Source organism: Thalassophryne amazonica, chromosome 3 (assembly GCF_902500255.1).
Source record: "Thalassophryne amazonica chromosome 3, fThaAma1.1, whole genome shotgun sequence".
Taxonomy (NCBI): domain Eukaryota; kingdom Metazoa; phylum Chordata; class Actinopteri; order Batrachoidiformes; family Batrachoididae; genus Thalassophryne; species Thalassophryne amazonica.
In genome coordinates this window covers 3,463,292-3,490,061 of record NC_047105.1, presented here as the reverse complement: position 1 = coordinate 3,490,061, position 26,770 = coordinate 3,463,292, and the positions used below count along the sequence as shown (strand labels likewise).

The window sequence follows — 26,770 nt, the reverse complement described above, 5'->3', positions numbered from 1 at the left end:
TCCCACTTTAGAGGGAGCAGCTCTCATTTCTAGAAATCTGGCCAATTTTTTTGGATCCTCCAAACTGTGACTGTCTAGCGTTGGGACCAGGAGGCAGAGCTGTGGTCTTATACACCTCTCTGCAGCTTCTCTCCCCCTGCCATCCCCTCATTACCCCATCCCCGTAGAGACGGTGCCTGCTCCCAGACCACCAATAACCAGCAAAAATCTATTTAAGCATAAAAATTCAAAAAGAAAAATAATATAGCACCTTCAATTGCACCACAGACTAAAACAGTTAAATGTGGTCTATTAAACATTAGGTCTCTCTCTTCTAAGTCCCTGTTGGTAAATGATATAATAATTGATCAACGTATTGATTTATTCTGCCTAACAGAAACTTGGTTACAGCAGGATGAATATGTTAGTTTAAATGAGTCAACACCCCCGAGTCACACTGTCAGAATGCTCGTAGCACGGGCCGGGGTGGAGGATTAGCAGCAATCTTCCATTCCAGCTTATTAATTAATCAAAAACCTAGACAAAGCTTTAATTCATTTGAAAGCTTGTCTCTTAGTCTTGTCCATCCAAATTGGAAGTCCCAAAAACCAGTTTTATTTGTTATTATCTATCGTCCACCTGGTCGTTACTGTGAGTTTCTCTGTGAATTTTCAGACCTTTTGTCTGACTTAGTGCTTAGCTCAGATAAGATAATTATAGTGGGCGATTTTAACATCCACACAGATGCTGAGAATGACAGCCTCAACACTGCATTTAATCTATTATTAGACTCTATCGGCTTTGCTCAAAAAGTAAATGAGTCCACCCACCACTTTAATCATATTTTAGATCTTGTTCTGACTTATGGTATGGAAATAGAAGACTTAACAGTATTCCCTGAAAACTCCCTTCTGTCTGATCATTTTTTAATAACATTTACATTTACCCTGATGGACTACCCTGTAGTGGGGAATAAGTTTCATTACACTAGAAGTCTTTCAGAAAGCGCTGTAACTAGGTTTAAGGATATGATTCCTTCTTTATGTTCTCTAATGTCATATACCAACACAGAGCAGAGTAGCTACCTAAACTCTGTAAGGGAGTTAGAGTATCTCGTCAATAGTTTTACATCCTCATTGAAGACAACTTTGGATGCTGTAGCTCCTCTGAAAAAGAGAGCTTTAAATCAGAAGTGTCTGACTCCATGGTATAACTCACAAACTCGTAGCTTAAAGCAGATAACCCGTAAGTTGGAGAGGAAATGGCGTCTCACTAATTTAGAAGATCTTCACTTAGCCTGGAAAAAGAGTTTGTTGCTCTATAAAAAAGCCCTCCGTAAAGCTAGGACATCTTTCTACTCATCACTAATTGAAGAAAATAAGAACAACCCCAGGTTTCTTTTCAGCACTGTAGCCAGGCTGACAAAGAGTCAGAGCTCTATTGAGCTGAGTATTCCATTAACTTTAACTAGTAATGACTTCATGACTTTCTTTGCTAACAAAATTTTGACTATTAGAGAAAAAATTACTCATAACCATCCCAAAGATGTATCGTTATCTTTGGCTGCTTTCAGTGATGCCGGTATTTGGTTAGACTCTTTCTCTCCGATTGTTCTGTCTGAGTTATTTTCATTAGTTACTTCATCCAAACCATCAACATGCTTATTAGACCCCATTCCTGCCAGGCTGCTCAAGGAAGTCCTACCATTATTTAATGCTTCAATCTTAAATATGATCAATCTATCTTTGTTAGTTGGTTATGTACCACAGGCCTTTAAGGTGGCAGTAATTAAACCATTACTTAAAAAGCCATCACTTGACCCAGCTATCTTAGCTAATTATAGGCCAATCTCCAACCTTCCTTTTCTCTCAAAGATTCTTGAGAGGGTAGTTGTAAAACAGCTAACTGATCACCTGCAGAGGAATGGTCTATTTGAAGAGTTTCAGTCAGGTTTTAGAATTCATCATAGTACAGAAACAGCATTAGTGAAGGTTACAAATGATCTTCTTATGGCTTCGGACAGTGGACTTATCTCTGTGCTTGTTCTGTTGGACCTCAGTGCTGCTTTTGATACTGTTGACCATAAAATTTTATTACAGAGATTAGAGCATGTCATAGGTATTAAAGGCACTGCGCTGCGGTGGTTTGAATCATATTTGTCTAATAGATTACAGTTTGTTCATGTAAATGGGGAATCTTCTTCACAGACTAAAGTTAATTGTGGAGTTCCACAAGGTTCTGTGCTAGGACCAATTTTATTCACTTTATACATGCTTCCCTTAGGCAGTATTATTAGACGGTATTGCTTAAATTTTCATTGTTACGCAGATGATACCCAGCTTTATCTATCCATGAAGCCAGAGGATACACACCAATTAGCTAAACTGCAGGATTGTCTTACAGACATAAAGACATGGATGACCTCTAATTTCCTGCTTTTAAACTCAGATAAAACTGAAGTTATTGTACTTGGCCCCACAAATCTTAGAAGCATGGTGTCTAACCAGATCGTTACTCTGGATGGCATTTCCCTGATCTCTAGTAATACTGTGAGAAATCTTGGAGTTATTTTTGATCAGGATATGTCATTCAAAGCGCATATTAAACAAATATGTAGGACTGCCTTTTTGCATTTACGCAATATCTCTAAAATCAGAAAGGTCTTGTCTCAGAGTGATGCTGAAAAACTAATTCATGCATTTATTTCCTCTAGGCTGGACTATTGTAATTCATTATTATCAGGTTGTCCTAAAAGTTCCCTAAAAAGCCTTCAGTTGGTTCAGAATGCTGCAGCTAGAGTACTGACGGGGACTAGCAGGAGAGAGCATATCTCACCCGTGTTGGCCTCTCTTCATTGGCTTCCTGTTAATTCTAGAATAGAATTTAAAATTCTTCTTCTTACTTATAAGGTTTTGAATAATCAGGTCCCATCTTATCTTAGGGACCTCGTAGTACCATATTACCCCATTAGAGCGCTTCGCTCTCAGACTGCGGGCTTACTTGTAGTTCCTAGGGTTTGTAAGAGTAGAATGGGAGGCAGAGCCTTCAGCTTTCAGGCTCCTCTCCTGTGGAACCAGCTCCCAATTCAGATCAGGGAGACAGATACCCTCTCTACTTTTAAGATTAGGCTTAAAACTTTCCTTTTCGCGAAGGCTTATAGTTAGGGCTGGATCGGGTGACCCTGGACCATCCCTTGGTTATGTTGCTTTAGACGTAGACTGCTGGGGGGGTTCCCATAATGCACTGTTTCTTTCTCTTTTTGCTCCGTATGCATCACTCTGCATTTAATCATTAGTGATCGATCTCTGTCCCCCTTCTTGGCATGTCTTTTTCCTGGTTCTTTCCCTCAGCCCCAACCAGTCTCAGCAGAAGACTGCCCCTCCCTGAGCCTGGTTCTGCTGGAGGTTTCTTCCTGTTAAAAGGGAGTTTTTCCTTCCCACTGTGGCCAAGTGCTTGCTCATAGGGGGTCGTTTTGACCGTTGGGGTTTTTCATAATTATTGTATGGCCTTGCCTTACAATATGGAGCGCCTTGGGGCAACTGTTTGTTGTGATTTGGCGCTATATAAGAAAAGGGTTGATTGATTGATTGACTTGATACAAATTAATTAAAGGTATAAAAGCCAAGATGATGGGTTGTATAAGTAATGGAACACTTTGGTATAAAAGTAAGTCCCTTCGGCTGCTCCCTTGTTTTCACTCGGGGTCACCACAGCAAATCCAAAGTGGATCTGAGTGTTAGGGCCCTGTCCCACTGGCGATTAGGAGGATTTGCGCATGGAATGCGCACAAAAGTGGCCCACATCCGCCAAACAACCGCAATATCCGTGTAACATTCCTGTATGAGTCGGCCAACATCCGAACACGTCCGTGAACATCCACAGAGGCACGCATGTCCGCAGCCAGGATGTTTGAGCGGCTCAAAAATCATCACTTCCTGAACACATACTGAAGACATACGCAGGACATACACAACCAACGCGCCGCATATCCGCTGTCATCCGCTGATATTCACAACCGACGGGTTGGCGCGGCTTGGCAGTGGACCAGGACAGCGTGCAAAACAGATATAACGCGTGCCCAGCACGGCCACATCAGGGTCACAAATGGTATGTCGCGCATGTAGACAGAGTGGGCACGGATGAAGCGAGTGCATCACAGCCGCTGTGCATCCGATATGCGATCATAAGCGGATGCATTACAAAACACATAAATGCCGGCCAGCACCAGCCCAGCTGTGGATACTGATCCCGGCAGGCACGTTTGTGCTTCCTTTGTGTCCGCGATGCGAATGCGGCGCATGCGAGCCACCACCGCAGTTCCCACCACGCATGTGCACTGCGTCCCCATTGCAGCCGTTGTGGTGCCATGTTCGTCGCTCTGCGTCCGATCCCTCTCCTCTATCCATGCGTTTTATACATCCATGTTTGGCTGTTGTGTTTCCGCAATGGCCGCGATACGTTCCACTACATTTACCAGCTGTGCCCCTCATGGGGGAGCCTCCGCGGTCGCCTTCGCTTCTGTTCCCTGTTATATCTGCTTTTCTTCCTCATGTATTCGCTGTGCACTCATGATGTCTACGTGATCCACCCCGGGACATTTGTCATTTCCGCCCACCTTTGTTGCGGACGCTCAGCTTTTGTCTCCTCATTACATGCGCAAATCCTCTTAACCGCCAGTGGGACAGGGACCATAATTTGGCACAGGTTTTACACGAGGTGCCCTAACTGACACAACTCCACATTACATAGTTAAATGAGGCAGGGGTGGGGTTTGAACCAGGAACCTTCTGCACTGAAACCAATTGCACTAAACACTTGGCCACCACCCCTGATAGTGGGCCCCTTTGGCATAATACCTGTAAATAATCAGTTTTAATGCCAGTTTTCTTCAGATAAGTCAGAGGATGGATACATGAACATTTCCAAGTCACTGAATATGTCTTCGACTTTATTTACATCAATTATGAAGAAATACACACACACACACACACACACACACACACACACACACACACACACACACACACACACATCAATATACGAGGTCTGTTAGAAAAGTAACGGACCTTTTTATTTTTTTCAAAAACTATATGGATTTGATTCATATGTTTTTACGTCAGACAAGCTTGAACCTTTGTGCGCATGCGTGAGTTTTTTCATGCCTGTCAGTTGCGTCATTCGCCTGTGGGCAGGCTTTGAGTGAGCACTGCTCCACCCCTCGTCATTGTTTCATTGCGAGGAAATGGCGGAATGATTTGGGCTTTTTTCCATCAGAATTTTTTCAGAAACTTTTAGAGACAGGCAGCTGGAAACCATTCGAAAAATTTATCTGGCTTTCGGTGAAAATTTTACGGGCTTCACAGAGAATGAGTGTTACTACAGCTTTAAGGACGGCCCACAATGGCGCACGGCGCGCCGCGCTCCGAGCCGCCATCGAGAGGCAGAAACCACCACATCATTTCTAAACGGATGGCTGTGTGGAGCCGGGACCGTCGTGTGCAATTTCTCTGGTTATCACAAGAGCTGGACATCAGCCATTTTCTGGCAGATTTCACTTTTAACAAGAGATTTTGTCATGGAAAGCCGCGCGGAGGCATCGCGCGTCACGACCGATTCGCTGATGAAGCGAGACAAAGGAACACCTCCGTTTCGGAGTGCCAGAGGACAAGACCAGCTCTCCACAACTTCTCTTATACTCACTCGACTGGTAAGCACTGAAAGCCGACATAGGCATGTCCAAACTTGTCCTCTAACACTCCGAAACGGAGGTGTTCCTTTGTCTCACTTCATCAGCGAATCAGTCGTGACGCACGAAGCCTCCGCGCGGATTTCCATGACAAAATCTCTTGTTAAAAGTGAAATCTGCCGGAAAATGGCTGATGTTCAGCTCTTCTGATAACCAGAGAAAGAGCACACGACGGTCTCGTATCCACAGAGCCATCCGTTTAGAAATGATCCAGTGGTTTGTGCCGCGACGTCGCAGCTCGGAGCACCGACCGTCCTTAAAGGGGTCCTTAAAGCTGTAGTTAAAGTCCTTATTCTCTGTGAAGCCTGTAAAATTTTCACCAAAAGCCAGATAACTTTTTTGAATGGTTTCCAGGTGCCAGTCTCTAACAGCTTCTGAAAAAATTCTGATGGAAAAAAAGTCCTTTTCATTCCGCCATTTCCAGACAATGAAAATCCGACGAGGGGGCGGGACCACTCCTTCCACAAGGAGTGCTCACAGGCGAATGACGTCACCGACAGGCGTGGAAAAACTCACGCATGCGCACGAGGGTTCAAGCATGTCTGACGTAAAAACATATGAATCAAATCCATATAGTTTTTAAAAAAATAAAAAGGACCGTTACTTTATGGACACACCACGTACATATATGCACATATATATATATATACATATATACACATATATACATACACATATATACACACACACATATATACACTCAACAAAAATATAAACACAACACTTTTGGTTTTGCTCCCATTGATGTATTTTGGGGGGGGGGGGGGGGGGGGGGAGCTGTGTTCCTTTGCAGCTGTTCAAACTGGAAGTGAAACTGTTCACGCTTGGCAACAGTAGGAACAGACTGGAACACGCCCAGAACCCACCTCCCGCCGAAGACACAATCTGCTACAGAACCCAGTGCCAAAGACTCCACGGCGCCAGCTCACGCCATCCAACACCATTGCTGTGCCACAGCGACACGTGAAACCTCAGAATCTGTCTTTGCCAGGTCTGGTTTTGACGGTTCCAGACAGACTCGGTAACCGCCACCTTTACTGACGATCCCACAACTTAAACCGCCGCCCATTGCCTCATTTTGGTCCAGTTTGCTTTCACACCATCTCCGAGCTCCACCTTACACACCTGTTTGATGAATTCAAAAAGCTTCACTGACATGATTCTGGATTTGATCAGAGCGTTGATCTATTTGTCAACAGGGACAGCAGATTTATTTGTGTACGTCACTGACGCTGCACAGGAGGCTGTGTTTACGATGTGCACGCGCAGCTGCTTTATCCTCCACTCACACGGTGATGTCACTGCGACAGCATCACAGATATCACTTTAAAAACAAGTCACCAAGACATCACATCCGAGATAATCCCGGATCAAACTGCCAAAAAACTGCAACCAAATTGTGTTACAGTGCAGCCAACTGAGAACGCTGATAGCAGCAGTGAGACCAGTGAAACGGTTCAAGTGGAGCAGTGACAGTTCCAGCTGGCTGCACATTAAAACTTATCCTGAGGAAGGACACATTCTGGACACAAGCAAGCAGAAACCTTTACTGACTGAATCGACAAGTTCAACCAACACACACGTGTGTGTGTGTTTCTTTGGCTGATTTTGTTTTGTGTGTTTCTTCATTAATCAGAGTCATTTGTGTTGTTCAGCCTCTGATTAAATGGAACACAGCAATGATCTATGGAGCCATTAGAGGAACTGACCGGAACTAATACCAATCCAACAATGGACCAACGGCACGGGGGGGGGGCACACACTTAAAAATCCAACAGTCTTTGAACTGCACATATGAACTCCTGCACCCCAGTCACATGTCCCCTGACCTTGAGGTCAACTTAAATTGTGGACGCTGAAGGGCGGAACCTTGGGGCAAAACTCCTCCCAGTGGGCAGAGCAAAGCCACCCACAACTCACAGGGTCAACAGGATCTCAGGTAACTGGATGCTAAATGTGTTTCATAATAAAAGCAGGGCCAGCATCACCACAAAGACTTGTACCGTGAAAGTCGCAGGCTCTGGCTCAGGGGCAGTGTCGTTTTTCTCACCTTCTATCGGTGAGGTTCTGAGATTGCGGCATATTCCCTGTACATCTCCATAAGTGTCCCGGATCTTGGCAACTGCCTCACTGCTCCTCAGCTCCATCAGGTTTCTCAGATCCATCATGGCCACACCAAAATCCCCCTCCTGGTTGCCTTCAGCAACCGAATTCCCCGGAGGGTGGGCCACCACCTCGTTCGCCATGTTAAACGTCCACCTGCACTGTGGTTCCTCTTCTGAGTTTAAAGGTCGTTGTGGAATGAGTGTGTTTTAAAGGGGCTGTGGGTTCGGAGGGTCGGGTGCTGGACTTTAAGTCCTGATGTGAAGAAGCATGGTGCAGTTGGTTACCACGGGAAACGGGGATGCAAACATCTGCCTCGTGTCCTGCAGGAGGAAACAAAGAAGCAAAGTTAGAAAGTTTCCAAACGACAGAAACCTGGAACCAGAGTGAGACTGAAGAGGAGCAGAAACCGAACAAAGACCTGATTCTGACTGTCGGGACCCTGAACGGCCATTTCCCCAAAATCTGACTTCTGACCTTATAAATGAAGTCACTTCAAGAAGTTGCAGAGATGAGTTGCTGGGGTTGCTGTTGCTCTGCACCATTAGTGAGTCAGTTCTCCCAACCCAGAATGCATTGCTTTGTCCCCATTTGTTTGTTTGTTTTGTTGGCCGAGTTTCCGCTCCCGTTGTTTACGACGCTTGAGGGCCACCTTTTAGTTTTGAAAGTGTTCATCTCTTCAACCTGCTGCATGTATTTATTATCACTAATAAAAGATGTTTTAGTGTTGAATATTTCCTATTATTTTTACCTGATGGCCACTAAAATATGGCCACTGAATATTGCGAAAGCTTTCCGTCCGTCCGTCCGTCCATCTGTCTGTGCTCAGCATAAGTTCAGTCCTGTTACGGCCACAGGCTTCAAATTCACAGGAATCATTCTTGGGACACAGACCTTGGATAAGTTCAAAGATGGCTAACCTTCACCTATTTTAAGAGGTTAAAAAGTCACATTCTGTTCCTATTTTATGCCATTACTCAGGCAAATCTGTTTCACTGGGGGGGCAGCCAATCAGAGCAGAGAGGCACCGTGACGCCACTGGCTGGTTTCTATGGTGCTCCAAAACTGCTTGGTTTCTGGCTGCGAGAAAAGAAACCAACAGTTTTATTTTTTTTAAAAACTATATGGATTTGAATCACGTGTGATTACATCAGCCAAGCTTGAACCCTCGTGCGCATGCGTGAGTTTTTTCACACCTGTCGGTGACGTCATTTGCCTGTGAGCACGCCTTGTGGAAGGAGTGGTCCAGCCCCCTCGTCGGATTTTCATTGTCTGAGAATTTGCTGAGAGACTGGAGCTGTGCTTGATCAAAATTTTTTCAAAAACTGTGAGGCACATCCGAGTGGACACCATTCGAGAAATTCAGCTGGTTTTCGGTGTAAATTTTAACGGCTGATGAGAGATTTTGGATTGTTTCTATCGCTGTAAGGGCTTCCCACGGAGCGGGACATCGCGCAGCGCTCCGAGGCGACGTCGTCATCCTGTTTCAAGTTGAAAACCTCCAAATTTAAGCCTCTGTTGACCCAGGATGTCATGAGAGAACAGAGAACTTTCAGAAGGGGTCGGAATCAGCAGTTTATCCGGACATTCCACTGTTAAAGGAGATTGTTAAAGGAGGCAAGTTGGAACATGCCCTGCTGTTAAACAATTTCTCAGATACTCACTCAACTGAAAGCCACCAAAAGCCGCCTGGATTTTACAAATGATTATCAACACGGAGGTGTTTTTCCTGTGGCGGACGCGCCGCGCCGGCTGCGAGCTGACGTGCCAATCCGTCCGCACGTCTTTCATTAAAAAAAAATCTCCTTTAACAATGGAATGTCCGGATAAACTGCTGATCCCGACCTCTTCTGAAAGTTCTCTGTTCTCTCACGACGTCCTGGGTCAGAGGCTTAAATATGGAGGTTTTCAGGTTGAAACAGGATGATGACCTCGCCTCGGAGCGCTGCGCGACGTCCCGCTCCGTGGGAAGTCCTTACAGTGATAGAAACAATCCAAAATCTCTCATCAGCCATTAAAATTTTCACCGAAAACCAGCTGAATTTCTCAAATGGTGTCCACTCGGATGTGCCTCACAGATTTTGAAAAAATTCTGATCAAGCACAGCGCCAGTCTCTCAGCAACTTCTCAGACAATGAAAATCCGACGAGGGGGCTGGACCACTCCTTCCACAAGGCGTGCTCACAGGCGAATGACGTCACCGACAGGAGTGAAAAAACTCTCGCATGCCCACGAGGGTTCAAGCTTGGCTGATGTAATCACACGTGATTCAAATCCATATGTTTTTTTTTTAAATAATAAGGTCGGATACTTTTCTAACAGACCTCGTACAGTGGGGTAAAAAAGTATTTATTTAGTCCCTGATTGTGCAAGTTCTCCTACTTAGAAAGCTGAGAGAGTTCTGTAATTTTCATCATAGGTACACTTCAACTGTGAGAGACAAAATGAGAAAAAAAATCCAGGAAATCACATTGTAGGATTTTTAAAGAATTTATTTGTAAATTATGGTGGAAAATAAGTATTTGGTCAATAACAAAAGTTCAACTCAATACTTTGTAACATAATCTTTGTTGGCAATGACAGAGGTCAAATGTTTCCTGTAAGTCTTCACCAGGTTTGCACACACTGTAGCTGGTATTTTGGCCCATTCCTCCATGCAGATCTCCTCTAGAGCAGTGATGTTTTGGGGCTGTCGCTGGGCAACATGGACTTTCAACTCCCTCAACAAATTTTCTATGGGGTTGAGGTCTGGAGACTGGCTAGGTCACTCCAGGACCTTGAAATGCTTTTTATGGAGCCACTCCTTCGTTGCTCGTGTGGTGTGTTTGGGATCACTGTCATGCTGGAAGACCCAGCCACGTTGCATCTTCAATGATCTCACTGAAGGAAAGAGGTTTTGGCTTAAAATCTCATGATACATGGCCCCGTTCATTCTTCCCTTAACACGGATCAGTCGTCCTGTCCCCTTTGCAGAAAAACAGCCCCAAAGCATGATGTTTCCACCCCCATGCTTCACAGTAGATATGGTGTTCTTGGGATGCAACTCAGCATTCTTCTTCCTCCAAACACGACGAGTTGAGTTTTTACCAAAAAATTCTATTTTGGTTTCATCTGACCACATGATATTCTCCCAGTCCTCTTCTGGATCATCCATATGCTCTCTGGCAAAATTCAGACAGGCCTGGACACGTACTGGCTTAAGCAGGGGGACACGCCTGGCACTGCAGGATTTGAGTCCCTCTCTGCATAGTGTGTAGCCTTTGTTACTTTGGTCCCAGCTCTCTGCAGGTCATTAATCAGGTCCCTCCGTGTAGTTCTGGGATTTTTGTTCACTGTTCTCATGATCATTTTGACCCCACGGGATTAGATCTTGCATGGAGCCCCAGATCCCTGGAGATTATCAATGGTCTTGTTTACTATTGCTCCCACAGTTGAATTATTCACACCAACCTGCTTGACTATTGTAGATTCACTCTTCCCAGCCTGGTGCACATCTACAATTTTCTTCCTGGTGTCCTTCGACAGCTCTTTGGTTTTGGCCATGGTTGAGTTTGGAGTCTGACTGTTTGAGGCTGTGGACATGTGTCTTTTATACAGATAACAAGTTCAAACAGGTGCCATTAATACAGGTAACAGGTGGAGGACAGAAGAGCTTCTTAAAGAAGAAGTTACAGGTCTGTGAGAGCCAGAAATCTTGCTTGTTTGTGGGTGAACAAATACTTATTTTCCACCATAATTTACAAACATTCATTCATTCATCTTCTACCGCTTAGTCCAATTAAGGGTCGCGGGGGGCTGAAGCCTATCCCAGCAGTCATAGAGCGCGAGGCGGGGTACATCCAGGACAGGACGCCAGTCTGTCGCAGGGTCCCAAATAGACAAACAAACACAGACACACCCACACACACACCTACGGACAATTTTAAAGATTCCAATCCACCTAACCTGCATGTCTTTGGATGTGGGAGGAAACTGGAGCACCCAGAGGAAACCCACGCAAACACGGGGAAAACATGCAAACTCCACACAGAAAGGCCATGGGAATTGAACCCACAACCTTCTCGCTGTGAGGCAACAGTGCTAACCACTAATCCACCATGCTGCCCTAATTTACAAACAAATTCTTTAAAAATCCTACAATGTAATTTCCTGGATTTTTTGTCTCTCATATTTAAAGTGTACCTATGATGAAAATTTCAGACCTCTCTCATCTTTCTAAGTAGGAGAACTTGCACAATCAGGGACTGACTAAATACTTTTTTGCCCCACATGTTTCTTATATATTATCTAAACCCTATGGACAAAAACAGTTCTAAAACTGAAAACGCTGTTTTGTAACCTGATAACACCCCTGGAGTCATTTACAAGACATTTCACGGACGTTGGTGTGGTGACGTCACTGGCTGGTCTAGCTAGCTGCTAACTGCGCTTCATTTCTATGTCAATATAACCTCTTTGTCAAATATATTTTTATTATAACCTTTATTTAACCAGATAAAAAAGCCCACTGAGATCAAGACCTCTTTTACAAGGGTGACCTGACCAAGAAAGGCAGCAGCACATGTCATAATGGACAGGTTAACATCACCAAGAGAACACTAATGAGGAATAAAATGCAAGATATAATACAATACAGATAAAACAATCAGCTTGGTCATTTTAACAATATACAAGTTAGAACAGTTTAAAATTTAAAACCACTTAAAAGTTAAAAACAGGCACTGTGCACAAGAATTCCATTTGCGATCTGTTAAAACAGAGCGTTCAGACAAATCAACCCAGACGGTTTTAATTCAGACTGGAGGACATTCCATGGGTGCGGCTACACCCATGAGTGCAAATGAAGGTCGACTGCAGCAGCTGCAAAATGGACTATGCTCGAAGACTGGATCTTTTTTTCTTATTTGCAGTGAGAACAGTGAGCACAACATGTTTATGCAAAATGACTGAAGACGCTCGCACAAGATGCTGACAGCACTGCACATAGCTCTGAGTAACTGGAAAAACTCTGATCTTTATGTATTCATCCTGCAGAACGGGGAGGAGTTACACAGTCTGATTGCCACAGGGAGGAAGGACCTCCTGTGGTGTTCTGTGTTGCACCTTGGTGGTCTCACTCTGTGGCTGAAGGTGCTCTGAGAGGACATCAGTGTGGCATGCAGGGGGTGGGATGTGTTGTCACGGATGGTGAGCAGTTTCCTCAACATCCTCCTCTCCAATACCTCCCCCGCAGCCTCCAGCTCCACCCCAAGAAGATGAGGCTGGAGACCACCTAGTGATAAAACATCTGCAGTGTATTTCTACAGACACTGAAAGATCTGAGCCTCCTGAGGAAATGCAGTCGGCTCCGACCTTTCTTATACACAGCATCTGTATTTACAGTCCAGTCCAGTTTGTTGTCTGTGTGGACACCCAGGTACTTGTAGTAGTCCACAGTTTTGACCCCATAAGTCCAGAGCAGCCCTGTGACAAACTGGTGTCCTGTCCAGGGTGTACGCCTCACGCTCTATGACTGCTGGGATAGGCTCCAGCCCCCCGTGACCCTTAACTGGAGTAAGCAGTTGAAGATGAGCAAGTGAGTGTGTATGTTTAATATGACTGGAGCATTTTTACATTGTAACCTCTGTGTAATTCTTCATTGACACCTACCTGGCTACAGTTGCCACCCTGGGATGACAACTTAAGTGGTATCAAAAACCTGCTTGGCCCATGGACCAAATGTGTATATCGCCCACAGAGGTTAATTATGAGAACTAGAGTCCGCAATCCCAATGCTGCCTACTGAAAGCGGATGTCCCTTCATGGACAGCGACATGACGCCTCCTAATCGGGCAAAATACTGACCAAGTGTCCAGATGTTAATACATTTTCAATTTCAATATGTGAGTAAACACACACACACACACACACACACACACAAAAGCTCACAAAATACATAAATACGTACATAGTATTAAACTTACTCATATATATATATATATATATATATATATATATATATATATATATATTATACACACACACACACACACAAATTAACTTTGACAGGGTTCCAATAAAGTTCTCCACCGCACAACACAGACGAGACACCTGCAGCTTTAAACGATTTCTTATTCTATGAGCGAATGGTTTCATCAGCCAATATTTCTGAAAGCAAATGCGTCATCAACTACAGAATTTTTTTTTTTCTTTCAGTGTTGAAACTTTAAACAGATCTGATATGTTCCAGCTTCTGCAGACATGAAGGCACAATATCAAACAATCCGGACAGGCACACAGAGTGACTGTAAACAGCACAGCGCGGGACATTATAATCTCGGAGCAGCAGCTCAGTTATTTAAAGCTAAAAAAAAAAAAAAAATTGTTGGTCTTGTCGAACAACTTTGATCACTAATGACAAGTATTTTAACTAGACATCATTCTAGCAGGGAAAAATATCAACTCAACATAAGTGAAGAGTTAATGGTCCACGTCGTCAGATGACACAGGTGCGGCAGGAAACATACAGCTGTTTATCAACCAAATATCACAGACAATGTGACAAGAAGAACCAAAACCACTTACTTATGGAAGGAAATATTGTCTCCCTTCCTCTGTTTGTGGCTTTGCCAAAATGCACAGCTTTCCAGCATATTCCACATGATTCTTGATGACACTAACTGTGCGTCTATGGGCACTGCCCACTGAGTTGCCCAGAATTAAAATGCCAACCACGCCTCCTTGCCGGGACACGGCTCAGTATGACTGCGGACTGTAGTTCTCCGAATTTACCTCTGTGATATCGCCTTACAGTAAAGAGGGCGTGCCAGCTTTGGCAGAAAACTCACAGTGATGGGTGAGGCAGCGACAACCAGTGAAGAATCTCAGAGCACAATGATACAGCAGGGTCAAGGACTGTAGACAACTGGTGGAAGTGCCACCGTATCACCATAGTCCAGTAAGGGCAATAAGGTAGCAGTTATCAGGAGCGTCCCAGTACTTAATGCTGCGTTTACACATAACGACGACAAGTCACGAATGTCACGAAGTACACATTCTTGGCCACTGATCACGAATGTGATGATTCGGGGCAGAGGCATCAGGTGTCCTCAGGAACTGCTGCAACCTGTTACCACACGTTACGATTAATGGCACATGTTGCTGGAGAATTATCAGGAACCATTACGCACGGTCAGGAATAGTGTTCCGCGCTGTTGAGCGCTATTGCGCAGCGCATCGTTAAGTTCTGTCACATTGTGAACAAGGTGAATTGTCTCCACACACACACCCCCATATTCATCCAACTGAATTCAGATCGCCCCAGTTTTTCAGAAGAACTTTGTGACTGTATGTGTAGTTGGGCTCTGTGCCATGGAGTGGTGCAGAGAGGAGGAGGACAGAGCCAGATGTGTGGCTTCATGCGGCTCTCGTCTCGTGCATTTTTCCAAACATCAGGCACATGCAGCAGGTGGAACACCTGCAGGAGCGCGCTGAAGAGCACTGAAATTAGACTTTTAGCCGACTTGGTGTCAGCAATCAAACTGAATGTGGTGCAGCAGGGTTTAATTGTGAGCGCACTTCTTCCTCTGCCGGACTGGAGGAGGTGCAGAGATGTCTGGCTGCACGTGAGTCTCCTCTCGCTCCTCTGGTTGCTCAGACTCATCTCCCCGCTCATCGGTTACAACAGCAGGTGGAACACCTGCAGGAGTGTCCTGAGGAGCATCAGCAGGAACTGTGGAACGACATTTGGAGCCGAGTTTAATTATGCACACGTGACAGAAAACTGATTCGTCGTGGCGCACAGTGAAATGTGACGCTGTGTTACAAGTCGTGTCAAAACTTGACAGTTTCCATGTCACTTTGTAATAATGCGTTACAGTTTGGGCTCCAAGAACCATCACAGGAACCACTACGAACGTTGTCATGTTCTATTAAGGATCATTACTCAAGACGGATCAATACCCTCAGTTGCAACCTCCACGACGTGAGACGAAATGAGGGTGGTGTGTGACATTTGTGGAAGATTTTTTGACAAAAACATGCTCCACGAATATCAAGAATATCACGCACCAACACGCTCTATTAAGAAACCTATTCAGATGCGTTAAGTCACATTAAGAATGTCAGGAATGTGTCACGAATGACAGAAAAATGACATTTGTAATGCGTCTTGGTTATGTGTAAACGCACCTTAAGGAAAAACATGACTTATTTCTGTAAAGGAAGCCGAGCTTCACCCTTATTTTGGAGATCGAGTAAGATGAACTTTAAAAGAGAGCTCTGTGTCAGTAATTAATCCCAAATATTTGTAACTGCTGACTAGCGTGAGGGTTTTACCTCAAGCAGTTTTAACTAATGGTATATTCTCCAAGGAAGCAGGTGACTGAAAAAAAAACATTATTTTGGATTCTTCAGCATTCAAGACCTGTTCAAATTTCTCTAGAAGGCAGTGCACTACATCAAAAGCGGACTGCAAAAACTGAAATGCCTGTATAATTGAATTTGAACAACAGATTACAGTGTCATCTGCATAAAGATAATAGATAAAGCAAGTGAGAAATAAAGACTTCTAAAACTGAAAACACTGTTTGTGTAACCCAATAACACCTCTGGAATGATTTACAAGACATCTTGTGTACGTCAGAGCGCACGCTACCTCAAAGCTAACTTCCAGTCTTTTCAAAAGCTCATGTTTTTGTAAAGACACACCCTCCTGCAGACGCTGTTAAAATGTAAATAAAATATTCATTATAACTAACTGGTTTTAATCTAATCTTTATTTAACCCATTGAGATCGAGACCTCTTTTGCAAGATCTGGACAAATTCTAAAGTTTCCAATTCACCTAAACTACACATCTTTTAAATGTGGGAGGAAACTGGAGCACCCGGAGGAAACGTACGCAAACACACGGAGAACAAGCAAAGGCCACAGGTGGGAATCAAACCCATGACCTTGCTGTGAGGCAACAGTGCTAACCACTAAGCCACCATGCTACCCATTGAGTTTATTCTGCAACATCAATATAAACATACAGAGGTGAATGTATTAATTATACATGAATAACACAATAAAGCATAAACACTTATTTCCATTGTGGTCCTTGTGAAATTATCACATGACAAAATAGAGGCGCTTGACTGAAGAAATGTAGAAACATGTATAATTATATACACATACAGGATAGACAGAGACAGACACATAGACAGACAGACAGACAGACAGACAGACAGACAGACAGCACTGGGATACCAATTAAACTACTGCAAATGATAAAGAAGGCAATACTCATTTGGCCGAGGGTATTTTAGCATTATAGCATTATATTTATTCATATCTGCAGTCAAAGTGGTCACATGGTAATTTATGTCACTGTTTTCATGTTGTCGGAACATGAAGAATTAAACCAAACACGCCTGAAAACCTACAATTTGACACAAAGATCACACAAATATAAACCGGAAAAATATTTTGGGGTCAATTTGGCGCCATCTTGAAATTAGACGTCTTGGATTTCAGCCATGCTGTAAAACAGGTCCACTTGATGTAGAACAGCCTGCTATGAATATTATATAAATCACACAAGTTGCAGCATTTATAACAGAAAGGAATTTTTCAGGAGGTCATTTTGGCAGCCATCTTGGAAAATGGCTGCCATCTTCAGATTTCAAGTGGCGTATTGACCAGATTTAGTCAATACTACAGTGGGAATCATTATGGTAAATTTGGTGTTTGTATCAGCATTTGCACAATTTTGTTGTAAAATCAAATGTTATCTTCTCCACGACGTGAAGCAGGACAGGACGATGGTCTCCATGAACGCCGTGTGGCACTTCAGGAGTCAAATCAGCAGGATGCAGTCATGTTGCCAGGTCTGTATTCATCATTTGTTACTTAGTGCAAACAAGACTGAACAAACTGTCTGCTTGATGTATTTTTAACGCTGCCTGCAGCAGTTAGAACGCAACCACACCAACGGTGGTTGGTCCATGATCCGTGTAAACGCCCCCCCAGTGGGTTAATTGGAAAGTTCAAAGTGTGAAAAAGAAATTTATTTTCACAGTGACTCTTTTTAAAGTTAAAAACTGCAAGAATGCAGTAAATGTAAATTAGATCAAATTGTGAACCCGGTCAGCCAAGCACAGGTGGAGCTGAGGTGGCTGAGCGTCCGCTGAGCTCCATGAAGGAACAAAACAAACACACACCACTTCTGCTGAGCGGTGGAATGTATTTATCCTTAAAGTGGCAGATAAATACAGTTATCATCATTACCTGGTCACAGACGGTGCGCACATCCTCATCTGTTTGAAAAAGAATTTGACGTTATCAAAATTCAATTTTCACCTGAATATGCTCAGTGAGAAGCTCACGGGTCAAATGTTTGGACAGTCCACTCCGAGTTGTGGCTTCATGTTGGTTCCGGGGAAGTGCGCTGTGATTACGTAAGTGCGTCTCCCGTCCAGCAGCACAGTGTGTCCTCGCTGCAGGCTGGACGCTGCACTGGACGCTGTTGTCGTGCGTTACCTGTGCTGCTCCACAGCCTGTCTAGTGTCGGATTCCCTGTTTGGGAATCCGCTAGCTTAGCGTAGCTACTAGCTCTTAGCCGTTTTAGCATGGCGGCTTCTCCTGTCTCTCCCGTACTTTTCTGCTCTGGGTGTGAAATGTTTAGTTATTCCTCGGCCTCTTTTAGCAGTAACGGTACATGTAATAAGTGCAGCTTATTCGTAGCTTTGGAGGCCAGGCTGGGCGAATTGGAGGCTCGGCTCCGCACCGTGGAAAATTCTACAGCTAGCCAGGCCCCTGTAGTCGGTGCGGACCAAGGTAGCTTAGCCGCCGTTAGTTCCCCCCTGGCAGACCCCGTGCAGTCGGGAAGGCAGGCTGACTGGGTGACTGTGAGGAGGAAGCGTAGCCCTAAACAGAAGCCCCGTGTACACCGCCAACCCGTTCACATCTCTAACCGTTTTTCCCCACTCGACGATACACTCGCCGAGGATCAAACTCTGGTTATTGGCGACTCTGTTTTGAGAAATGTGAAGTTAGCGACACCAGCAACCATTGTCAATGGTCTTCCGGGGGCCAGAGCAGGCGACATCGAAGGACATTTGAAATTGCTGGCTAAGGCTAAGCGTAAATTTGGTAAGATTGTAATTCACGTCGGCAGTAATGACACTCGGTTACGCCAATCGGAGGTCACTAAAATTAACATTGAATCGGTGTGTAACTTTGCAAAAACAATGTCGGACTCTGTTGTTTTCTCTGGGCCCCTCCCCAATCAGACCGGGAGTGACATGTTTAGCCGCATGTTCTCCTTGAATTGCTGGCTGTCTGAGTGGTGTCCAAAAAATGAGGTGGGCTTCATAGATAATTGGCAAAGCTTCTGGGGAAAACCTGGTCTTGTTAGGAGAGACGGCATCCATCCCACTTTAGAGGGAGCAGCTCTCATTTCTAGAAATCTGGCCAATTTTTTGGGATCCTCCAAACTGTGACTGTCTAGCGTTGGGACCAGGAGGCAGAGCTGTGGTCTTATACACCTCTCTGCAGCTTCTCTCCCCCTTGCTTCCCCTCATTACCCCATCCCCGTAGAGACGGTGCCTGCTCCCAGACCACCAATAACTAGCAAAAATCTATTTAAGCATAAAAATTCAAAAAGAAAAAATAATATAGCACCTTCAATTGCACCAGACTAAAACAGTTAAATGTGGTCTATTAAACATTAGGTCTCTTTCTTCTAAGTCCCTGTTGGTAAATGATATAATAATTGATCAACGTATTGATTTATTCTGCCTAACAGAAACTTGGTTACAGCAGGATGAATATGTTAGTTTAAATGAGTCAACACCCCCGAGTCACACTAACTGTCAGAATGCTCGTAGCACGGGCCGGGGCGGAGGATTAGCAGCAATCTTCCATTCCAGCTTATTAATTAATCAAAAACCTAGACAAAGCTTTAATTCATTTGAAAGCTTGTCTCTTAGTCTTGTCCATCCAAATTGGAAGTCCCAAAAACCAGTTTTATTTGTTATTATCTATCGTCCACCTGGTCTTACTGTGAGTTTCTCTGTGAATTTTCAGACCTTTTGTCTGACTTAGTGCTTAGCTCAGATAAGATAATTATAGTGGGCGATTTTAACATCCACACAGATGCTGAGAATGACAGCCTCAACACTGCATTTAATCTATTATTAGACTCTATCGGCTTTGCTCAAAAAGTAAATGAGTCCACCCACCACTTTAATCATATTTTAGATCTTGTTCTGACTTATGGTATGGAAATTGAAGACTTAACAGTATTCCCTGAAAACTCCCTTCTGTCTGATAATTTCTTAATAACATTTACATTTACTCTGATGGACTACCCAGCAGTGGGGAATAAGTTTCATTACACTAGAAGTCTTTCAGAAAGCGCTGTAACTAGGTTTAAGGATATGATTCCTTCTTTATGTTCTCTAATGTCATATACCAACACAGAGCAGAGTAGCTACCTAAACTCTGTAAGGGAGTTAGAGTATCTTGTCAATAGTTTTACATCCTCATTGAAGACAACTTTGGATGCTGTAGCTCCTCTGAAAAAGAGAGCTTTAAATCAGAAGTGTCTGACTCCGTGGTATAACTCACAAACTCGTAGCTTAAAGCAGATAACCCGTAAGTTGGAGAGGAAATGGCGTCTCACTAATTTAGAAGATCTTCACTTAGCCTGGAAAAAGAGTTTGTTGCTCTATAAGAAAGCCCTTCGTGAAGCTAGGACATCTTTCTACTCATCACTAATTGAAGAAAATAAGAACAACCCCAGGTTTCTTTTCAGCACTGTAGCCAGGCTGACAAAGAGTCAGAGCTCTATTGAGCTGAGTATTCCATTAACTTTAACTAGTAATGACTTCATGACTTTCTTTGCTAACAAAATTTTGACTATTAGAGAAAAAATTACTCATAACCATCCCAAAGATGTATCGTTATCTTTGGCTGCTTTCAGTGATGCCGGTATTTGGTTAGACTCTTTCTCTCCGATTGTTCTGTCTGAGTTATTTTCATTAATTACTTCATCCAAACCATCAACATGCTTATTAGACCCCATTCCTGCCAGGCTGCTCAAGGAAGTCCTACCATTATTTAATGCTTCAATCTTAAATATGATCAATCTATCTTTGTTAGTTGGTTATGTACCACAGGCCTTTAAGGTGGCAGTAATTAAACCATTACTTAAAAAGCCATCACTTGACCCAGCTATCTTAGCTAATTATAGGCCAATCTCCAACCTTCCTTTTCTCTCAAAGATTCTTGAGAGGGTAGTTGTAAAACAGCTAACTGATCACCTGCAGAGGAATGGTCTATTTGAAGAGTTTCAGTCAGGTTTTAGAATTCATCATAGTACAGAAACAGCATTAGTGAAGGTTACAAATGATCTTCTTATGGCTTCGGACAGTGGACTTATCTCTGTGCTTGTTCTGTTGGACCTCAGTGCTGCTTTTGATACTGTTGACCATAAAATTTTATTACAGAGATTAGAGCATGTCATAGGTATTAAAGGCATTGCGCTGCGGTGGTTTGAATCATATTTGTCTAATAGATTACAGTTTGTTCATGTAAATGGGGAATCTTCTTCACAGACTAAAGTTAATTATGGAGTTCCACAAGGTTCTGTGCTAGGACCAATTTTATTCACTTTATACATGCTTCCCTTGGGCAGTATTATTAGACGGTATTGCTTAAATTTTCATTGTTACGCAGATGATACCCAGCTTTATCTATCCATGAAGCCAGAGGATACGCACCAATTAGCTAAACTGCAGGATTGTCTTACAGACATAAAGACATGGATGACCTCTAATTTCCTGCTTTTAAACTCAGATAAAACTGAAGTTATTGTACTTGGCCCCACAAATCTTAGAAGCATGGTGTCTAACCAGATCGTTACTCTGGATGGCATTTCCCTGATCTCTAGTAATACTGTGAGAAATCTTGGAGTTATTTTTGATCAGGATATGTCATTCAAAGCGCATATTAAACAAATATGTAGGACTGCCTTTTTGCATTTACGCAATATCTCTAAAATCAGAAAGGTCTTGTCTCAGAGTGATGCTGAAAAACTAATTCATGCATTTATTTCCTCTAGGCTGGACTATTGTAATTCATTATTATCAGGTTGTCCTAAAAGTTCCCTAAAAAGCCTTCAGTTGGTTCAGAATGCTGCAGCTAGAGTACTGACGGGGACTAGCAGGAGAGAGCATATCTCACCCGTGTTGGCCTCCCTTCATTGGCTTCCTGTTAATGCTAGAATAGAATTTAAAATTCTTCTTCTTACTTATAAGGTTTTGAATAATCAGGTCCCATCTTATCTTAGGGACCTCGTAGTACCATATTACCCCATTAGAGCGCTTCGCTCTCAGACTGCGGGCTTACTTGTAGTTCCTAGGGTTTGTAAGAGTAGAATGGGAGGCAGAGCCTTCAGCTTTCAGGCTCCTCTCCTGTGGAACCAGCTCCCAATTCAGATCAGGGAGACAGATACCCTCTCTACTTTTAAGATTAGGCTTAAAACTTTCCTTTTCGCTAAGGCTTATAGTTAGGGCTGGATCGGGTGACCCTGGACCATCCCTTGGTTATGTTGCTTTAGACGTAGACTGTGTTTCATAATTATTGTATGGCCTTGCCTTGCAATGTGGAGCGCCTTGGGGCAACTGTTTGTTGTGATTTGGCGCTATACAAGAAAAAAGTTGATTGATTGATTGATTGACTTGAAGCACAGAATGCTCTTTCTTCCACAAGGAACCAAAGTCAGCCAAGTTCCTGCCTGGAAAAGCAGTTCCACTGCACCTGAACCTTCAGGAAATCAGACAATCACAGGCCTTCGATAGGACGCCACATCAATGTCCACAACGCTAATGTTTTTACTGCAGGACTTACAAAAGATAAAATTCTTTTTTTTTTCCAAACATTGAAAAGGTTCGACAGTTCAGTCTGGTCTCAGTTCTGGACCATTAACAAGTGGATGTGGTGCAATTTTCACACCCACGCAGTCCATGTGTCTGTTACCATGACGATGCAACTCGGAGCCCATTTTTCAGGAGGCCTTTTGGGTCCCAGAGTCATAAACCAGGATGCAGAAGAACCAATTTAACAACCAGACGACACATTCAGGGAGCGTCCGCCATCAGGCGCACGGCAGCCCCACATGTCTGTGTGTTGGGGGACTGCAGGTCATAAAGTTCAAGGATAAGCAGCAGAAAATTAACAAATTAATTAATTTGAAAAACAACAAAAACACTGTGTCCAATACTTAAAATTTAATTGTTATATTAAACTGCAATATAAAAACTCGTCAGTGTGGCAGTGGGTCTGTGTGTGTCATACGGTGTGTGAACTTTGCGGCTGGTCCGCAGATCGTGTGTGCACCAAACCGTGGAGGCGGTACTTTGTGACGTCATAATGCTGATTCTTGAAACACTGGAGAAAATAAAGAACAGGAAGGTTTTTCAGTCAGGTCAGGATCTGCCTCAGGTCTCTGTTCAAAACAGACAGACAGAGGTGATGATGTGACCTCCGGTGAGGAGATTTTGGAGTAGTTTGGTCAAAGGCAAAGTTCACAGAAAACACTCTGAAAAACATCATCTTTTTTTTTTTTTTTTTTGCATATCTCACTCAAATTATTTCTTTGCAGTGTCAGTGAACGCAACATGTGGACCATCTGACTCTAAAACTGATCTATGAACTGAGCCCCGGGCTGGACACGCTGAGCGTGCAGGCTGCGTGCACAGGCTGCGTGCACAGGCTGCGTGCACAGGCTGCGTGCACAGGCTGCGTGCACAGGCTGCGTGCACAGGCTGCGTGCACAGGCTGCGTGCACAGGCTGCGTGCACAGGCTGAACAGATAAACTGGTTTAGTTAATAACTAGAGCCAACCTGGTCCTGGTAAAAGAAGATGATCATCTGATGTCAGCAGGGCTCAGAGGAAATATTAATGCAAATTCATACAGATTAATTAACAACTAAACACTCGTGAGCGTCACCTCTGCTGATCACACACACACACACACACACACACACACACACACACTTTAGTTTGTGTCAAAGACGTCACACACCCCTCCCCCCATTCAAAGGTATTTCACACCTGCTTTTGTGTGTGTGTGTTGCTTAAACACGTATGTTTGATCAGCAAACACACAGACACTCGTCAGCACAATTAGCACTCACATCTATTTCAAGAAGCAACATTCTTCACTGTGTGTGTGTGTGTGTGTGTGTGTGTGTATAAAGAGCTCACTGCTCTTCTTCTGCACATTCAGAACATTTTATTTTGGAGATTTTCTGTCCTGTTCACTGCAGGTTTTTGTTTTTTTTGTTTGTTTTTTTATTAATATATAATTTAACCTGCCCAAAAAACCTCACTCATTCATTTTCCTCATGTACATATTTAATCTGTTTGTCTGTTTCTCCTTTGTACATTTTTTTTGGTACAAAAGTTTATTTTTTACTGATTCAAAGGTTTTTTTCTGTGTGAATTGTTGCGTATTCAGTGTTTGTCGATAGATGTTTGTACAGTTCGAGCCCGGAGTCAGAGTCCTTATGTTCTCTTGAGGTACCTGGTGAGTAAAACCTGTTCTGATTCTCACCGTCCAAACCGTTTCTGATTGGTGGTTGGATCATGGATGGCAGCACCAGCTGACCAGATGTCCCCGTTTTCTGGGGACAGTCCCCGTTTTTCACAGTCTGTTCCAGACTGAAATCATCTTGGCAAACAGACCTCGAAGAGGAATGCCAGGCTGCTGTGCATCTTCTGGCCAACAGAGGGGGCTGGTTGACTGCTGATGAACCAAATCATCCCAAAAACCAGTCCCATTGTTTTCCCAGTCCCTTTGATGTGCATGCTCGACCCCTCACATTAGTGTCCCTTAATGTGTGGCGCTAAGCTAGCAGCGACTGGGAGAAACATGAAGCAGGGTGCAAAGACAAACTGAGGACAGAACAGTCAAATAAAACCAGCCTGTAGGTCCCCGCCACCAAACTCTGAGAACAAAGTGGTTTTGGGTTCCCTGATGGATTTTGAACATTTTTGACTTGGGCTGCCCTCTTCAAACTTCAGGGTATCTTCGGGGGGACAAAGGTTAAACTAGTCTCAAAATTTAAAATTGTCCCATTTCTGTCAATATGCATATCAAATTACTCATCTACTCATAACAATTCCAAAAATATATAGTTTGTTATGCATTTGATCTCAAATGAGGGCGCTATGGCCCAAAATATCAAAAGGTCAGTGAACTTTATATGAATAACTGGTAAACACCTTTAACCATGATCAGTTTTTTATAATATTAGCATCTAATCATGTTTTTCAGCACAGAAATTCATCTAAGCAGCTTAAAAAAAATTAACGATGGAAGTCTTGGATTTCAGAATGACTCCACTCATCAACCAGGGAAGGTCCAAGCAAAAGTGGCATTTAAGTCAATACTGGGTATTAAAAACGGGCAGAAATTACTGTCTGTGTTCATAAGTTCATAAACAATAAATTAAATCAAACTGAGATTTTGATGGTAAGCAGGCCTACCTCATGTTTTTATCACTGTTTTAAAAGTATTGGGTGAAGAGTTCAGTGCCCTTCTTTGTGGATCACAACCTTATTTTATGCTCGATACATTAATTATAACAGGTGGATTTCTTTAATCTGTACTTTCTCTTGAAATCAATCAATCAATCAATTTTTTTTTTTATATAGCGCCAAATCACAACAAACAGTTGCCCCAAGGCGCTTTATATTGTAAGGCAAAAACCATACAATAATTACGGAAAAACCCCAACGGTCAAAACGACCCCCTGTGAGCAAGCACTTGGCTACAGTGGGAAGGAAAAACTCCCTTTTAACAGGAAGAAACCTCCAGCAGAACCAGGCTCAGGGAGGGGCAGTATTCTGCTGGGACTGGTTGGGGCTGAGGGAGAGAACCAGGAAAAAGACATGCTGTGGAGGGGAGCAGAGATCAATCACTAATGATTAAATGCAGAGTGGTGCATACAGAGCAAAAAGAGAAAGAAACAGTGCATCATGGGAACCCCCCAGCAGTCTACGTCTATAGCAGCATAACTAAGGGATGGTTCAGGGTCACCTGATCCAGCCCTAACTATAAGCTTTAGCAAAAAGGAAAGTTTTAAGCCTAATCTTAAAAGTAGAGAGGGTGTCTGTCTCCCTGATCTGAATTGGGAGCTGGTTCCACAGGAGAGGAGCCTGAAAGCTGAAGGCTCTGCCTCCCATTCTACTCTTACAAACCCTAGGAACTACAAGTAAGCCTGCAGTCTGAGAGCGAAGTGCTCTATTGGGGTGATATGGTACTATGAGGTCCCTAAGATAAGATGGGACCTGATTATTCAAATCCTTATAAGTAAGAAGAAGAATTTTAAATTCTATTCTAGAATTAACAGGAAGCCAATGAAGAGAGGCCAATATGGGTGAGATATGCTCTCTACTTCTAGTCCCCGTCAGTACTCTAGCTGCAGCATTTTGAATTAACTGAAGGCTTTTTAGGGAACTTTTAGGACAACCTGATAATAATGAATTACAATAGTCCAGCCTAGAGGAAATAAATGCATGAATTAGTTTTTCAGCATCACTCTGAGACAAGACCTTTCTGATTTTAGAGATATTGCGTAAATGCAAAAAAGCAGTCCTACATATTTGTTTAATATGCACTTTTAATGACATATCCTGATCAAAAATGACTCCAAGATTTCTCACAGTATTACTAGAGGTCAGGGTAATGCCATCCAGAGTAAGGATCTGGTTAGACACCATGTTTCTAAGATTTGTGGGGCCAAGTACAATAACTTCAGTTTTATCTGAGTTTAAAAGCAGGAAATTAGAGGTCATCCATGTCTTTATGTCTGTAAGACAATCCTGCAGTTTAGCTAATTGGTGTGTGTCCTCTGGCTTCATGGATAGATAAAGCTGGGTATCATCTGCGTAACAATGAAAATTTAA

General features: G+C 43.3%; 1 protein-coding gene across 4 annotated transcripts in view; it reads right to left on the bottom strand.

Moving 5' to 3' along the window:
- The window catches only part of LOC117505101 (plasma membrane calcium-transporting ATPase 1-like), a 171,157-nt gene that overhangs the window by 103,403 nt on the left and 40,984 nt on the right, over positions 1–26,770 (bottom strand). For all 4 annotated transcript variants that reach the window (XM_034164654.1, XM_034164639.1, XM_034164633.1 and 1 more), the window contains exon 2: positions 7,776–8,151. In XM_034164654.1, the coding sequence (XP_034020545.1) occupies positions 7,776–7,971 (196 nt within the window). In that variant the 5' untranslated portion in view covers positions 7,972–8,151. The remainder of the gene's footprint in view (positions 1–7,775; positions 8,152–26,770) is intronic.